The sequence below is a fragment of the Hermetia illucens genome, chromosome 3, assembly GCF_905115235.1.
Source record: "Hermetia illucens chromosome 3, iHerIll2.2.curated.20191125, whole genome shotgun sequence".
NCBI classification, from domain to species: domain Eukaryota; kingdom Metazoa; phylum Arthropoda; class Insecta; order Diptera; family Stratiomyidae; genus Hermetia; species Hermetia illucens.
Window position 1 is genome coordinate 44,641,407 of NC_051851.1, and position 17,671 is coordinate 44,659,077.

At 43.3% G+C, this 17,671-nt stretch overlaps 1 protein-coding gene across 2 annotated transcripts; it reads right to left on the minus strand.

The window, feature by feature from the left end:
- Nucleotides 1–2,818: 2,818 nt before the first annotated feature.
- On the minus strand, nucleotides 2,819–11,059 carry LOC119653076 (serine protease gd-like). Of its 2 annotated transcripts, none has more exons than XM_038057564.1 (3): nucleotides 10,923–11,059; nucleotides 3,797–3,976; nucleotides 2,819–3,739 (listed from the first exon to the last, which is right to left on the minus strand). In XM_038057564.1, the coding sequence occupies exons 1-3, from the start codon at nucleotides 10,959–10,961 to the stop codon at nucleotides 2,885–2,887; spliced, it is 1,074 nt and encodes a 357-aa protein (XP_037913492.1). In that variant the 5' UTR covers nucleotides 10,962–11,059; the 3' UTR covers nucleotides 2,819–2,884. The 2 variants fall into 2 exon arrangements, with proteins under 2 accessions (XP_037913492.1, XP_037913491.1); XM_038057563.1 differs by having other exon boundaries at nucleotides 2,820–3,739; nucleotides 10,715–11,016.
- Between the last annotated feature and the right edge of the window lie 6,612 nt (nucleotides 11,060–17,671).

The following is a 17,671-nucleotide window of genomic DNA, read 5'->3' on the forward strand; positions in this document are numbered from 1 at the left end:
CGGGTACGCGCAGAGGCTTATCACGAACTCTGCCTAGGAAAACCAACAAGTCTGCGAACTAGAAAAGTACAGAGAGCAACCGCACCAGGTGCGGAAGTTTTACCAACGAGTCAGCAAGATGAAGCCTTATATACCTCGATGCGCATCCTGCCAAGACAAAGAGGGAAATCTGTTTTCCAACAAAATGGGACTATTGGAGCGACGGGTTGAATATTTAGATGAACTGTTCAACAACCAAAATATCGGCGAGTTGGAGGTACCGCCAACTGAAAACGACGGATAAATGCTGCCACCACCAAACGAAGAAGAAACAGTCCGTGCAATCCACTGACTTAAAAGCCATAAGTCACCAGCAGCCGATAGAGTTACAGCCGAATTGGTTAAATATGGAGGCGACCAAGGACTCCAAGCGGTTTACCAACTGATGCTCAAGGTGTGGCATAGCGAATCAATGCCTGACGATTGGCAACGAGGCATTATCTGCCCCATGCATAAAAAGGGAGATACCACACAGTGCAGCAGTTATAGAGGTATCACGTTGCTTAGTACTATCTATAAGATATTCTCCGCTATCTTGCTAGGTCGAATAGCCCCATACTCCCAGGCAGGTCGAATAGCCCCATACTCATTGGCGCATGCCAAAGAGTCTCTCTAGGCAAAATAGGAACAGATCAGGTTTTCTCTGTACGTCAAGCGTTGGAAAAACTTTTGGAATATGGCCATCAGCTGCAGAATCTTTTCATCGAGTTCAAAGCCGCCTATGACAGCATTGCAAGAATAAAACTGTACACGGTCATGAGAGAATTCGGTATCCCGACGAAATTCATAAAACTGCCTAGGCTGACCCTGGTCAATGTGCGAAGCCAGATAAAAACAGCAGAATCACTCTCGAGACCATTCGACATCAACAACGGTCTACGACAAGGGGGTGCCCTATCATTCGTCCTCTTCAACCTGGTCTTGAAGAAAGTGATTCGTGATGCAGATGTCAATGCAAGAGGCGCCATGTCAATGCAAGAGGCGCCATCCTCTTCAAGTCCGCCGAACTACTGACCTACTTTGACGATATTAACATTATTGGAAGAACAACCCGAGATGTACAGTCTACATTCATTCAGATCGGGCAGGCGGCGAAAGTTGCGAGATCTCGGGCTGCACATTAATGCAGGCGAAACGAAGTGCATGGTGGCATCTTCAGCGCCAAAGAACAAAGAAAAAACAACATCGAATCGCACTGGTCGAACGAAAGCAATAGAGATGGGAGACTAAAGCCTTGAGGCCATTGAAAATTTCTAATATCTAGGGTGGAGAATTACAACCGGTGACAGCTATGACAATGAACTACGCGCACGGTTGCTGGCTGCCAACAGAGCCTATTTCAGCTTACAGAAAGTGTTTCGCTCGATACGTCTCACCATAGGGTCAAAGCTCTCACTGCACAAGACTATGATCTTGGCAGTCCTCATGTATTTCTCGGAGACTTGGGTTCTTAGCAAGAACAATTGCGAACTCTTGGCCTCGCTCGAGAGAAGAGTCCTTCTAAGAATTTTTGGCCCCTTACATGAGGATGGACGATTCCATGCCTACATAATCATGAAATCTATGAGTGATACCGTCCGGTTGTGGGAAAAATCCGACTCAAAAGATTGCTGTGGGCGGGTCACCTAATGCGTATGATCCAGCCCGGAAAGTATGGTAGAAGAAGAATACGAGGCAGACCCTGCTTGAGATGAAGGGATGGCAGAGGTCAGGATGCAAGATAACTTTTAGGGATATCAAATTTGTTGATGATGAGCAGGACTGCTTTTCCAAGTCGCCTCTCGTATTTTCGTCGTTAGCATATCGAGGGTTAATTTAGTCATTGACGCAAACGTTTACTTCGATATATTTCTTGAAAACTGTCCACTGTGTTTGTCTATCAGTCAGATTGGGGCTGTAGGCTTTTCTCGTTACTTTTTCCCCGGCCACAATCATAACAAGCGAGTGACCGGACATTATGTTGTCTTTATTGGCAACATGGATGTATTCGTCTGAGATTCCCTTAGTCAGAAAACGAGGTGAATGAAAAATGGTAACCGTCAAGATACTACTAGAATACAATATTCTACAAAATTGGCGCAACTCTGTTTCAAGAAGGTGAAATACATGATACAATTTAATATTCTGTAACATTAACAAACATTATGTCTAGCCGAATCATGTTATTGATATTGATGTGGATGGTTAGGTCGAATAACAACTAATCAAGCAAGCAATCTTTTCGAACGCTCTAACAGCTGTTTTAGCACGTACAAGTACGTTGTCAAAGCTGCTTGTTTGTTTTTAGTGACCACTTTCACCGCTCAGGGTAACTATATATATAAATCTAACCTATACATATGGGTTTGTCCACGAGTTTTTGCATAGCTATACTGGCAGTTTAAGGTGCGAATACTTTGCCAACAAACGGGAGGAATCCGATTCATTCATGTGTTGTGTTATAACAATGTGGTTATCTTTAAAATTGGTGTCAGACAAAAAGGAAACACTACCTCGGTTCAATGAATTTCAAGCGACATCCTTGATAAACTGACCGTAAAAAGCATGTTCCTGACGAGTAAGAGAGGAACGCCCTGCATAACAGTACAAAAGGAGTTCCACTTTGATGGAGCTTTAGGGAAGGAAATATTACAATAAAGGGAAGTAAAAGATGTAAATGCATCTACATAGGTACATTCCAATACCAATACGATATTTCATGCATGGGACTATGCATGAGACTATTTCAACTAACAGGAAATGTTAGTTTCAAAAACAGGATGGAGAAAAAAATAGAACAACTCATCAATTTCAAGTAAGTATCTATGTATATTTGCATCGAGCATATGGAAAGGTACATATGGTGTCAGTTCGAATTGGACTCAATCCAATCTAAATATTGAGCGGAGTCCGTAAAGACTACATAATGGTTTGGATCACAGACACTTTTATCTATCCTAGCAACAGTTTGTGAAACGATTCCCCTCAACCGAAAAATTCCGTTTATCCTAATAAACAGTCCTCCTCCACTATCCCCATTACATACGCTTGTCCCGTTCCTAGATCCAGCACAAAAAGTCTTATCTGTTAAAACACCACCAAAGTATGCCCTGTTACTTTCCAAACATGTCATCAAAGAAACTATTGGTAATATGGCTTGTGACAAAACATCAGAAAGAAGGTCCTCCTCATTGAACCCCCACCCAACAACATAACCTTCCTTATTAACGATTGCACTCAGATCAGTCGCAAATTTGTCCCAGAGACATGCCGGTTGGATGTATTCATTGAAAGCTACTTCTGTTCCAAGCTTTATTATTGCAATATCATTTTTAAAGTTTGAAGGACTATAATCCTCATGTCGAATGACTTTATACACTCGAAACTCTTTGACAGTTGAACCCCCTATTAATAGGTATTGGCCAAGCCTAACCACAATGCGTTCTGCGACGATTTGGTTTCGATCCTCGGTAACACAATGTGCTGCAGTCAGAATGATTCTTGATGATATTAAGGTGCCTCCACATTTATACTGCCAACTGCCACTGTCCACATGATAAATTGCGGCATGCCACGGCCAGTCACCGTGCCTTGAGGGTTCTGCATTGGTGATGAGTGGATTTCCCAGGAGGATTCTTTTACCACAGGAGAGAGTAGTGGATCCACGATTGTCCTTAGGGATTTTGCTCCGGGTGGGCAGGACTCTTGGTCTGATCTTCACCTGCAGATACGAATAGTTCATATTAAGTAGAATTAAATGCGTATCATACGAACTTACTGTGTTGTTATTTTGGCAAATTTCAACCCCGTTAATGTACAATGCTTCTAAAATAGGAAATGGACCACCTCTACGACCTTCAACTAGGAATCTACTACGATATGATCCATCATTTTTCTTTGTAAAGAAAACATGAAAAGCGTCCTCACCAGCAAGTACACTTCCATCTTTATCATTTTCCTAAAAAAAAAACAAACCAATAAAATTTTGTTCAATGGACGACAAATATTTACTGATTTACTGAGTACTATTACCGACCATGATGATTATGTAAATAAATTTTGGAATAATCTAATGTGAATCTAATTTATATGGGGTCAAGCAGTGCACTGCAGGATAGACTGACACAGAACATTGCTCCCTGAGGCCAACCTATCTCTCTCTGAGGATGAGCTGTCTCCCCTCTGGGGCGGTTCGTGGCATTTGAGGGGCCAAGCCTCTCGTCTACCAAGACTGTTAATGAGTGGTGATAGCCACACCCTGTACGAGGTGGCTCTACTATTAACAAAACGCTACGGATCTAGACTGGGGAGTCGAAAAACACCTCCCCCAATCCAGGGTGTTATGTGAACCGTGCCCATTGGATAGTTTGCAGTCGGGGGTAACTGACAGTATTCGAACGGAGCCTCAATGATACCTGGTCGCCTCAGTGAGTAAGTTAGACCTTACCGTGCTACAGGGGGCTATGGCATGGCGGACCTCCTAACCCCCATACTCGTGGGAATCAAATGAGTACAAAAAAAGAAAAGGAAACGAAAACCACACAAGCGGGGCCCTGTACCGCGCAAAAACTGGTTAATCAGGTGGAGGCACATCTCCGAATTACTGAGAGCCAAGTGATTACACCCAATAAGGGAGAAGCAAGGTTAACATTGGTATGTTGCGTGGAGAATAGCCAACGTACACCACTGCCCAAAGAGCAGGGACCAGCAAAAGCACGTCTGAGATAAATATAACAGACGTCAGGAAAGAGATAGGTCTCAGTGGCGTCGGTGTTAAATGGTACCTGCGCTATCTGAAGGAAGGCCTGAAACCAAAAGAGGCATTTAAGAAGGCTCAGGACTGACCTAAGCCATCACCACCGGAGCCGAGAAAGCGGGGAGCAGCAGAGATCAGCCCGCATGAAGGGAATGCTCCTAAAAAATCCAACCCCCCCCCCCCCTTGGGGAAGAAAACCCGGGCAGGTCAGGAGTGAAGGCAGGAGCCAAAAAGCCCATCATTAGCTATGCTAGTGCGGTCAAGGGCATTCGACTGGCCATAATGCCAAAAATATTTTCCGAGCAAATACTCACTCTTGAGGAGCAGGAAACCATTAAGGATCTTGTCGTCAGGCAGGTGATGAAGGGTTGGACTTGGAAAGTTGTGTTCACCGGGATACGCTTTCGACCAGGCCTTATACTTATGGACTGCGCGACGGAAGACACCGCAGAATGGACTAGAACCATAATTCCTAGATTGCCAGGCTGGGAAGGGGTGGAACTGTTAACATGTGCTGGGGATAATATACCAGGCGCCCACATGGGGACAGTTTTTCTACCAAAAGCCGCGACAATAGAAACGGAAGGCCTTACGGACCTCCTAATCGCTCAGAGTGAAGATCTCCATACCCGACTATGGAGAGTCTTCAGAAGCAAGGTGGAGGGCAAGGGTAAACTCCTCACGATCGGAAACTTTTCTGGAAACGGACAAGCCGAGGAAAGATACCTCGGAGGAGACACTGAGTGAAAAACATACCGAGGTCCCCAAAGAAGTCTCGAAAACCATAGAGGCAGAAAGGACTGGATCAACCGGGGAAGTAGACCTACTGCTCAGTGAAGAGCGGAAACTGGACTACCTAGAGCCAGGACTCCTGGGGCCCAGGGTGCACAGCGATGCGAAGGAAAGCGCCATGTCGGAGGAGGAGGGCGACACTCCAACAGCGGAGAAGAGCTCAAACAATAACGAAGCCAGCACGAAGATAGCCCAGATAAACCTCCACCATGCGAAAGCTGCATCTGCGATAATTGCAAGGACAAGTTCCAAGGAGAACATTGGAATAGTGCTGGCTCAGGAGCCCTGGGTGCACCGGGGGCAGATTCGCGGTCTGCGAAGAGGAAGCATGCAGGTAATTTGGGACTCCTCTTGTGAAAAAAAGAGCTTGCATAATCCTTAAACGTAATTTAAAATACATATGTCTTTCAGATTTCTAAACCGGGGGCCTTGTGGCTATCCAAGTCTCATTGGAATCCGGCTGGAACACTGGAGAGGCAGTTGTGGCATCGGGATACTTCCCAGGAGACAAAATCCTGGCTCCATGGGAACAAGTCGCAAAACTGACGAAGTATTGCTAGAAGAGGGCGCTACCACTTCTTCTCGGCTGCGATGCCAACGCCCACCAAGAAGTCTGAGGAAGCAGCGACACCAATCGTAGAAGTGAGTACCTTCTTGAATTTATTCTTAGCAATAAGTTACTCGTAGAAACATATAACGTAGGGAACACTCCAACATTTGTTGCCAGCACCAGACAGGAGGTACTAGATATAACTCGAGGAAATACCCTAATGAACGGAATAGTCCGGAATTGGAGGGTGTCGGATGAACCCTCTATGTCTGATCACAGGATAATCAGATTCGGTAACTCTGAAATAGAAAGAATAATAAGGAATCCCAGGAGAACGGATTGGGAATCCTACGCAACGCACTTGAACAACAACATTGCGCACCTTCAAGGGGGCGGTGACATCAGGAGCGAACTGGAAGTATAATAGAAACAGTGGTGGAAAACCTCAACACAGTCGTCATTGACACATATGAGCTGTCCGGCTAAGACAATTACGTCATCAAGGAAGGTACCATGGTGGAACAAGAACTTGGCCAGAATGAGAACAGAGGCACGAAAACTCTTCAACCGGGCAAAACAAACCGGGGACTGGCAGAGGTACAAAAATGCACTCACTGCGTATAGCAACGCGATTAGGGAAGCGAAACGGGACAGCTTCAGAGAATTCTGTCAAAGACGGGGGAATATCCTCTGTCTGTTTGAAAAAGGAAGATGGGACATTTACCGAGAACGAGGAGGGCAGGGTACACCTGTTTCTTACAACTCATTTCCAGGGGTCCTACCCCAAGGTGGCAAGCGACAACGTTCTGCCTGACACCCCAACAACGAATAAAAGGGGAAGGAAGGAGAGCTGGAAACTAGCAAAAGAGATATGCTCAGAAACTAGGCTAAAATGGGCAGTGGGAACTTTCAAACCACTGAAATCTCCCGGAATAGATGGCATTTTCCCAACACTAATCCAGAGAGGCCTATGAGTTATCTTAGAGTCTCTTCTGTGGATGGTAAGGGGGAGCATAGCACTGGGATACATACCAAGGGCATGGAGACGGGCAAAAGTGGTCTTTATTCCGAAAGCGGGTAAAAAGGATCCTTCTCACCCTAAATCTTTCAAACCATTTTGCCTAACATCGTCCGTACTCAAAACGGTGGAGAAGGTCATAGACAACTATATTAGAACTAACGTTCTAAAGCGTAATCCCCTACATCACTGTGAACACGCTTCCCGGGCAGGACGGTCAATTGAAACTGCTCTGTATCAGCTGACAGGGGTACTACGGGATGCCATAGAACCAAAAGAAATTGCACTGTTCGCGTTTTTGGATATCGAAGGAGCATTCGACAACACATCGCACACAGAGATACGGCCCGGAGCCACAGAGGAGTGGGAAACACCCTGGCATTCTGGATGGGCAAAATGATAGAAAGCAGGCAAATAAAAGTACTGACTGGTACAAATTCTATTGTCATGAACACGATTCAAAGCTATCCATAGGGTAAGGTACTATCCCCGCTGATGTGGATGTGGATGAACTCCTGGACGTGTTAGCAAATACTGGAATACAAGTCCAAGGTTACGCGAACGACATTGTTTAAATCTGTAGGGGCAAATATGAACCTTATTTGATAGAATCCAAACTGGACTAAGGAATACTAGCGCCTGGTGCAGGAAGGTGGGACTGCGGATGAACCCAGCCAAAACCACCATAGTACCATTCACAAAGAAGCGTAAGCTTGATCACCTGAGAGCCATAACATTATATGATATGGAAGTGAAACGAGAAAGAGAGGTCAAATATTTGGGAATTACGCTAGACCAAAAATTACTCTGGAAGACACATGTCGGAAACACTTGTCGGAAAGCCACGAGGGCTCCAATGACTTGCAGATCCATAGCAGGAAAAAAATGGGGTTGCAGCCCGAAGATACTACTTTGGGTATACACTGCAATAGTAAGGCCAATGATTAACTATGGACCGGTAATCTAGGCAGAAAGAACAGAACTCAGCACACAAGCCAGTATCAGTGGGGCAATGAGGACATGCCTAACAGCAACCCTGGTGGCCCTTCTGGGATTAACCCCTCTCGATATGCACATACAGATGCAGGCCAGGAGGGCAAGCTACCTAAATCGAAGGAAGATTGATATTCTTTCTAGGCGGTATCCCGAATTACTGATACCAAGGGATAACATGACAACGAGGTTTCAGTTCGAAAAGAAGTTTGAAACACGTTGGAGTAACAAGGCAAACAGGGAGAGCGTGGCTGGGATATACGGCTTAAACCAGCAACTGATTACTTGGTTCACTGACGGATACTTCACAGCTGAGGGAGCGGGTGCCAGAGTCATTGGTCCAAGGAAAATGTACTTTGAGCCAATGGGTAGGTACACTAACATATTCCAGGCGGAAATATACGCCATAGACAAATGCACCTTCTTTAATCTGCAAGGGAACTACAGGGGGCAGAACATGACTATTTTCACCGATAGCCAAATTGGTAATGGGAGTGCCTTGAGAGACTGAATACACTCAGCTCGTCCAACAAGGTCTGGATACTTTGGGTTCCAGGCCATGCTGGGTTGGAAGGTAACGAGGCAGCGGACGTACAAGCCAAAAAGGGAGCAGGGACGCCTTTACACGGGCCAGAACCCTTCTGTGGAATCCGAAATGGTGTCATGGCTATGAAGCTAAGAAACGAAGAGAAACGGTTGAGGGAACTATACTGGGCGGGCCTACCAGGGATGGAGCAGTCCGGGGTGCTTATTGGGGGATACGAACCCATACGCACAAAGGATTGCTTAAACTTCACCCAAAAGAACCTCCGAATCATAGTGGGAATTCTCACTGGTCATTGTCGGCTGAACTATCACCTAGGGAAGCTAGGGATATCTACGGACACTGCCTGCAATTTTGTGAGGAGTATGATGAAACCTCTACACACGTCCTGGGACAGTGTCCGGCACTTGTGCAAAGTAGGTCCAGGCATCTGGAAGAACACTTAATACCAAATGCAAAGCTGAAAGATCTGGAAGTAGGAAACATACTAAAGTTCCTGACGGTTATAGGCCTGCTTGAGATACTATGATAAATAGGTACACTATAACCAATAAAAGGGGCACAATACTTCTTTAAGGACGTGATGCGACTTTCCCTTAACAGAATAATAATAATCTAATTTATATACAATCCTTATACAAATATAGTTACATTTAAAAGAATCTCCGGACAAATCTCACACTACAAACTTAGTCTGGTAGTGGCCAAGAAAATGCGATCACTATACAAGTTTTGATTATAGATTCTTGTACAATCTTGGATAGTGGAGAATTAGTTCAATTTTGAGTAGAGGAATTTCTCAAACGACAATTAGGGTCAAATGTTGGAAAAACGACCATTGTTTGAGCGCTACAAGGATTTCAATATTTCTATTTATTAGTTTCCCTGTGTATCCCTTTTCAAAGCAGATGCACATTTTAGACAGATTATGGACTGGACATGACCACGTTTGATCTTTTCTCAATGAAATAACTTCCTGCCACCCCTTCTCCCATGTATCCACCATAAGCTCGGAAAGTCTTTAAGGACGAGATCACTCAATCTAGTTCTCTTTTGCTTCATTCGAAGCACTAATAAACGCACCATCTTCTGCGCTTCTCTCAGTTTTGGATGGATGGAGTAGACAGTGAAAGTGGTGATCGATCACATCCCGACCGTGCTGGTGTCCTAGTATACTTCGCCTCATACATATATATAAATCTATAGTTGCGATTTACCCTTTGGCGGGGTGTAGTGTGTCACCTACGCACATCGTTCACGATTATTATCTGAAATGCGCGTTAGTTTCGACCCCCCCCCCCCCCCTCTCCCGCGGATTTCCTGAGGCGCCTACACTCTTTCTCTACTGTTCTGGGTCAAGTGCCTTTTGGGAGAGGGGATTCCACTGCCTGGCGTGGCCAGCAATACAATTGTCGACCGTCCTTCATATCTGAGCCGACCAATTTCTCTGTTTGAAATAGGACAGCATACTACGATGATACGACGCAGACAGGTGTTGATTTGAGCTTGAAGCTTTAACAGGGTACTTCCATATAGCACCCCGGAAAGGACACTAGCACAGAACAATCCCAACTTGATTTTGGTGTTGAGATAATTGTATTTCCATATTTTAGAGGAAGCAGCGAAAGCTGTATTGACGGAAGCTTATGCTTTTCAACATTTATATTTACTAAGCATCTCTCTATTGTATTATCAATATCAACCTGGTAAACGCGAAGACTTGACGAAACTACCCCTTTTTATTCCAGTCAGGATCAAATGCTGTGGTTTTGATAGATTACTTATATACAGGCAACTTGGTAAATTTAAACTATTTAATCAACTTTGGATTTGATGCTCATTTTCATCTATTTGTCGAACGACTTTTTATCTACTGTAATTTTGTCCATTGACCCTGGCTGTGATGTATGCTATATTTATATAACTACATATATATATAATTATTTAAATGATCATTAGCATTCTTTTTCAATTGAAGGCACTTATTAATTTAAACAATTGTAGGTTATTAATTGTTACTATCATCACTATCCATTCACATACCAACGACACTTTTGCCGGAGCTGAGAAGCGTAAAATAATACGCGCTTTCGAAGGCTCACTTATTTTGTACGTTCGGAATATTCCACGCCAATAGTTTTCTCTGTACGATAAATCATAAACGAAAATGATACGGTTGCAGATTTCACCTAATGCGGGTCGATTTCCCGCTTGAGTTGCCACGATGCACAAGACACCCACGATAACTAACCTCCAAAGCATGATTATTTTTATTTGTGACCCACTCCATCAAGAGGTCACTGTATCTGTACTGTCACAATCCGAGTAATATTCGACCACAGTAGATTCAAAAAATTCGTAGTAAAGTCGGCTTGAAAGCTTTAGAATTTGCTAAAGAGAAGACACATGTAAAATGCCAAAAAAGGCCAATTTTCATGATTTTTTAAGGTTTTGTGTGAAACGCAAATGATGAGGAGGGGGGCTGGTCTCCCCATACATGCGAAAGAAGGGTGCAATTTTTTTCAGAACGTGGCCATATGGCTCAGTTAGTATTCTTCGAAACTGATTGATATCAGATGAAACGTAGGGGAGTAATTTCACTCTACTCTACTCTACTCAAACTGTTTACATTGGTAGAGTAGGCAGTCCAGTGAACATGATAGTCAAATTTCTGGCGGGGTGGAGTCAAATTTCTGGATGGTAGAGTAAAGTCACTCTTACGCTGTGCTAGTCGATCCATTTGCTACTCTTGAAAACGGGTGTATTGCTTACACTTGACTCTAGCACTCTACTTTACCGTTTACTGGACTCGTGTGATGCATAAGAGCGTAGAGAAAGCCTAACACAAAACTGGAGCCGAAAAATATGAAAAGTACAGTGAAGCGGGAAGCGGTATGGTATAGACCTGTTACGGAGCGGGCGGCATGGGTAATGTAGTAAGCATGGAGAGGAATAGAGATATATTTCAAAAATCTGCATGCCACCGCAGAGAAAATGGGCATTTGTCAAACATTCAAGATATGCCGAGATAGTGGCCGAAACATAAAACGTATTCAATTGTCTGAAGCTACTCAAAATCTGTCTACAAATATTGGACTGCAATATTAGTGAGAACCTCCGGGATTATGTTGACGACAGGCTTCTCTGTGCTCCCATTTCAAGCAAAAAATATTTGATGAAACGTCAAGGGTTTTATTTTATCCTTTTCGGTTGACTTCGATTGCATTCCATATGCAATAGACTGCACGTTCCGTTCTTTTAAAAAAGCTAAACACATACAATTCCTTTCACTCCCTTTATGAACATTTATATACGAGTATTCCTTACGACGGTGTCCGAATTCCAATTTTGCTTATTGTATGCAAAGAAATGTGCTGGATGGGCAAATCCCAGTCGTAGGCTGGTAAGAGGTGGAGGGGAAAGATCCCTCATTCTTAGGAAACGTTCGCATAAAATTGATATGTTTGAATTGCTATAACTTTGACATTAACAGCCGGATCTCCATGTGATGAGTATACTCGAAACTGTCCTCTATGACCGTGCCCGCGCATTTTACAATTCCCGTGAAAACCTTTCATTTGATACTGCATATGACTATATTCGATGAAAAAATGTTTACATCTTCTCTCTTCATGTCACTCAGTGTATGCGGGGGATTTCATAGTTCCCATATGTCCAACAAATTTCGTTCGGATTGGTTCAGCCGTTTTAGAGAAAAGTGTGTCTGACAGACAAACAGACAAACAGGCATATAGTGAAAAATATTGCTGGCGACTTCAACGCTTGGGTAATGGAGTGGGGAAGCCAGAAAACAAATGAAAGGGGAAGAATCTTACTCGAGGTTTTCTCCTGCCTAAACGTCACCCTGGCTAACATCGGAAGCCTAAACATCTTTAGGCGTGGCGGGCTAGGCTCCGTTATAGATCAAGCAGCATCTATACTGGTATGTTAGCGAAGAATACACGCATAGCGACCACCAGGCGATATATATGGCTATTGATAACTGGCCCGGAATAATAAATTCTCACCTGAAGGAACCAGAAACAGGTTGGTCATCAAGAGAATTTGATGAGGATACATTTTTAGAGGTATTCCCGTGGAACACCGAGTTTACTGAAACGGCGATAGGAAAAGCACCGCAGCTCTCTCAACAGATATACCGAGCATGTGACGCTTGCATGTCAAGACGTGCAGACTCTCCGAAGCGCGACCCTAACTACTACTGGAACGCTGACATAGCGAAGTGTCGTACGGAATGCTTGAAAGCCAGAAGGCGGAGTCAATGCCGAAAAAACATTACAGAATTAGAATAACAGTACCTCGATCATAAACAGGCATGAAAAAAGTTGCAGTGGGAAATCACTAAAAGTAAAAATTATTGCTTCAAGCGGCTCTGCGATAAGGCAGACTCAGATCCATGGGGAGGAGCGCACAAATCCGTTATGTCGGCAATAAAAGGCAAAAGGTCCCCTCCTATTATGGGCCCTAGATTATTGTGGAAGATAGTTTCGAGCGGGTAATCTATTTATTTACGGAATAGGCAGTTTGGCTTCCAGGAGGCTCGGTCAGCGGTTGATGCTACCAAACTGGTTTCTGAGCTAGCCAGAAAAGCATACGACGAACGGAAATACAGCGCACTGATGACTCTTAACATCAAGAACGAGTTCAATTCTGTCAGATGGAACCATATTATCGAAGCGCTCATCGCGGCACAAACACCAAAATATAAATTAAATATAATCTTCGATAACTTCCGACAGTGGACTACTTTATGATACGGACGAAGGGTCGAAGACGTATTTAATAACGGCAGAAGTTCCGCAAGGGTTTGTTCTGGGCCCTCTGCTATGGAAATTGATTTATAATGGCGTTGTATGGCCGTTGTCGTCGGATTCGCAGATGACGTTGGAGTGGTCATAACATCCAATCATCCCGACGAAGTAGAGATATATGCGAATGAGATTATCCGGACGATCAAGTCTTGGCTTAAAGACCACAGGCTGTAGCTTGCCGAAGACAAGACGGAGTTGGTACTCTTTACAAAGCGGCGGAACCAGAAAATTGTTGAAATTTGTATGGGGGCGCATATTGCAAGCTGGGAGTAACATTCGACTTCAAACTGAGCTTTAATCCACAACTTAAAGCATACTGGGCACAAACCGGCGACTATTAGCTCAACACTGACAAATTTGACAAATATAGGCGACTCTTATCGCGAGTCGTCAGGTCTGTAGTTTTATACGCGGCGCCAGTGTGGGCGTCGGCGATAAAAATCGGAGAAAATCGCAGACAGCTTCAAGTTGCATATAGGTGAAGCGCTCCCTAAACTTGTTGGGTCTACCGAGCTACATCTTATGAGGCGGCATGCGTGATTGCGGGGACGATCCCGGTGGATATTCTAACCAATCGGGCGGTTCGGTCTAGATGAATCGCCCGATGGTCCTACGTGTGAAGGTACAGCCAAAAATGCAGAACACGTCTTCTTCGCCTGCCCAAGACTTAAAAGCTCAAGGAGAAAGCTTGAAACAGAGCTAAATACCCATTTAACGGTGGAAAATCTGATAAGATACAAGGTGCAATCAAATAGAGCATGGGACGCGGTAGTTGTAATGGTGAAACGGATGCACCAGCGGCTAAAAGCAGCAGAAGGGCGGCGGAGACATAAAAGGGAAGCTACTGCAATTAACGCCACGCAAAACGATAGCAGCTCATTTAGAGTGAACAGCTAAGAACTCAACAGCCATGCGAAGCAATACCAGAACGGTGGTCCCGCGGGGAGAGTGTGGAGTAAAATATGAGAAGCTTTAGTCGGTAAGAGTCCGGCATGCGTGTCCTAGATTCCAGATGTGCGTATCCATGATGGATTTCCACCAGCCGAGAAAAAGACAGACAGTGAATCGATGTTAATGAGGTTTAGTTTTACGTCTTATTACCAATGACAAACTCCCGAGAAAATTATGATATAAAATGATAGTAGCGAAAGCATTAATGGCAGTATAACTCGTCCTTCTGGGAGATTCCTGAATTTATTCAAAAATTCAAACACATGGTTCCATTCCAGTAATTTTTCTTGCTCGGCGATAAACTAGAGACTCTCTCCATAATTAAAACCCCATTGCCAAATGGATTTCCCTCTTCATAAGATTCGCCGCTCAAACCCTGACCTACAACATTTTGACTAAACAAATGTAGAACAAATATGAGAAGTAAATTTAGATGCATTTCATTTGGTTGATTTGCACCAACTGGCGAATGATTCGCAAACAGTAAACTTTTTCTTAAGTACATTAATGGTGACATGACCCCGAAGATAAGAATCGGCAAAGCTTTTTCCGCGAAACCATTTAAAAAGAAATCGCTAGATTTTGCTTACTTGTGATTCAAATTCCAATTTTTGAGCGATATGATGATGGGCATGATAAGTGGTATTGCGCTTATTTTCAGCTCTGGCGAAGTTACGTGCACTCAAGTTGCTGCTTGCTTTGGATGCTTTACCATTCAGTGAATCTATGCTAAAACTTTTGTTTTCTTTACAGTCTTTTCTCCTCAAAGATTAATGCAAATTTTTTAGGGTTTCGTTATTATTATCAGTCTGTCATAACTCAATCAATTCTTTCCTTGAAAGCCATGGTTTATTCACTAGAAATGAAAAAACGCCCAAGTGGACGTTTGGCAGCGTACTTTTGTGGTTAGGAAAAAATAACATTTGCAAAAAGTATTTCAACATAAAAAAGACAAGTCGAAATACCGGAAGCTCGCGCTTCGGGTATAAAGGTTTTGTGTTTATCTTACCTAAGAAATTCCAACGCACATTTTTCTATCCGTATGCAGCTACAAAACTACGAGACATACGTACATAGTACAGCCTAAACAAACAAACGGCCTATTTTTGAATACTGTACACATATAGGCACGTATATAAATTGATCGTACCCATATTTCCGATTTACATCTTATATCTATCAGAATTAGGCACTACCCGCAAAGTTCATTAGCACGCATATACTACATACACACATGTCTCGTTGGAATAATTGATATTCATATACAAATGAATAAAGAACTAGAACAAAATAATTCTTTTCCACCCAATTCATACAAACCTACTTCGTTGTGGTATTGACAAATTGATATGTGATGATGACGTCATGCAGGTTGTAGAGTGCACGAAATTCACAAAAAATTGTAAAATTTTACCCCCTATAACTTTGTTAATAATAGTTTGATTTTCTTCAAACTTGACCAAACTGTGCATTATGTTCTTCATTATACGCATGCTAAATTTTGTACTTCTGGGATAAACATAAGGGGGGTGCCGGGTAAATTTCTAAAATGTGGAAATATACTATTATTAACTTTATTTGTGCAGATATCGGAACCGGATATATTTTGAGGCCTAGATTTCGTAGAGATGCACCACTGTGATTTTTTTCAGATTTTTCGGTTGGATAGGTTCTGAGAACGAGACCTGTTACACTTTTTGGTGGTCATATTTTGAGCCGTCACTCCCCTATGTTTCACCCAATATCAAATATTGAACCAGTTTCGAAAAGTACTAATTGAGACCTTTCATTTGATACCCCACATGGCTACATTCTGTGAAAAAAAATTTTGCATCCTCCTTTCAGATGTATGGGGAGCCCCCCTTAAACTTAACACAAAATGGCGTGAGTTGCTGCATGTAAAGGGAACGGTAGATCACATACTCCTACCAATCTTCGTGACAATCGGTCCAGCCGTTTCCAAATAAATCGGCTGTGACAGACAGACAGACAGACAGACAGACGGACAGACAGACAGACAGACAGACAGACATCGAATCGATTCTAATAAGGTTTTGTTTCACACAAAACCTTAAAAAAGGAGCTGAAAGTAATCTTAAAATTTTAATAATAACATAATGCGTCTATGCGAAGAGAGGTACAAAATTCACACTTACCGTAGTTGAGTTCCAGTTTGATGGCAGCTAGTATTAAACTAGATTAAATGCTCTTCAAACAGTGGTAGTAGATTTATTCCTTGACGTAACTTTTGCTACGGCGGCTTTCGTGTCAGCGATCCAACGATGGAAGGTACTGGAAGATTTCAGGACCAGGATGATCAGTACATTTCCTTCGAAGTGACAAACGAATCTTCCCGATGCTCTGCCGTCCGGCAAACACCTACCGGGTTAAATATCGGGAAAATCGACATTGCAAAATTTGTGCAAGCTCTCTCAAAACGGTAAATCAGCAACAAGACTCAGGCGAAACAGAAGAACTGCAACTGAATCGCTAGTTCATTCAATAATGAATCTTATTACCGCAGCTTGTAATGTATCGGCTCCCAAAAGAAAACTGCGTCCCGGAAATTACTGGTGTGCTGGTGGCCGGCTGAAATTGCAAGCCAACGAAGGAACCGCCTCAGATTTCGGCGTATTGCTCAGCGCGCAAGAGGCCAAGACGAGGTGACGCGTCGAACCGCGAAGTATAAGAGTGGAAAAAAGCAACTCCGCCACGAAATCTACAGGCAAAAGGTATGCTGCTGGCAAGACCTAATGAACGACGTAAACAGAGACCCATGGGGTTTCAGGTATAAGCTAGTTTTCAAAAAAAAGATGGTGCCCATTGATCACCGTGTTCTATAGAAGCAGCAAGATTTTCCTGTCCATCCCATCCGAATTGACGCTGTCGATGAAGGAATGAGTACTGAGGAATGCCCACTTTTCACTGCGAGAGGAGGAGGCGGTCCTATTTACATTCCCCCTTTGCATATATGAGGAACCCTCTCCTTTAAACTCCACTTTAGTTTAAGTCACTCAAATTTGGTGGACATATAGGAGATAATAAATTCAGCGGATATTATTTTCTCCTATATATCCACCAAATTTCGTTCGGATCGATTTCGCCATTTTGGAGAAAAGTGTGGATGAAAGCCAGAAAGACAGTGAATTGATTTTAATAAGGTTTTGTTTTACACAAAGAGTTGTAAATGTTATATGTATGCATAGTGGGAAACGGA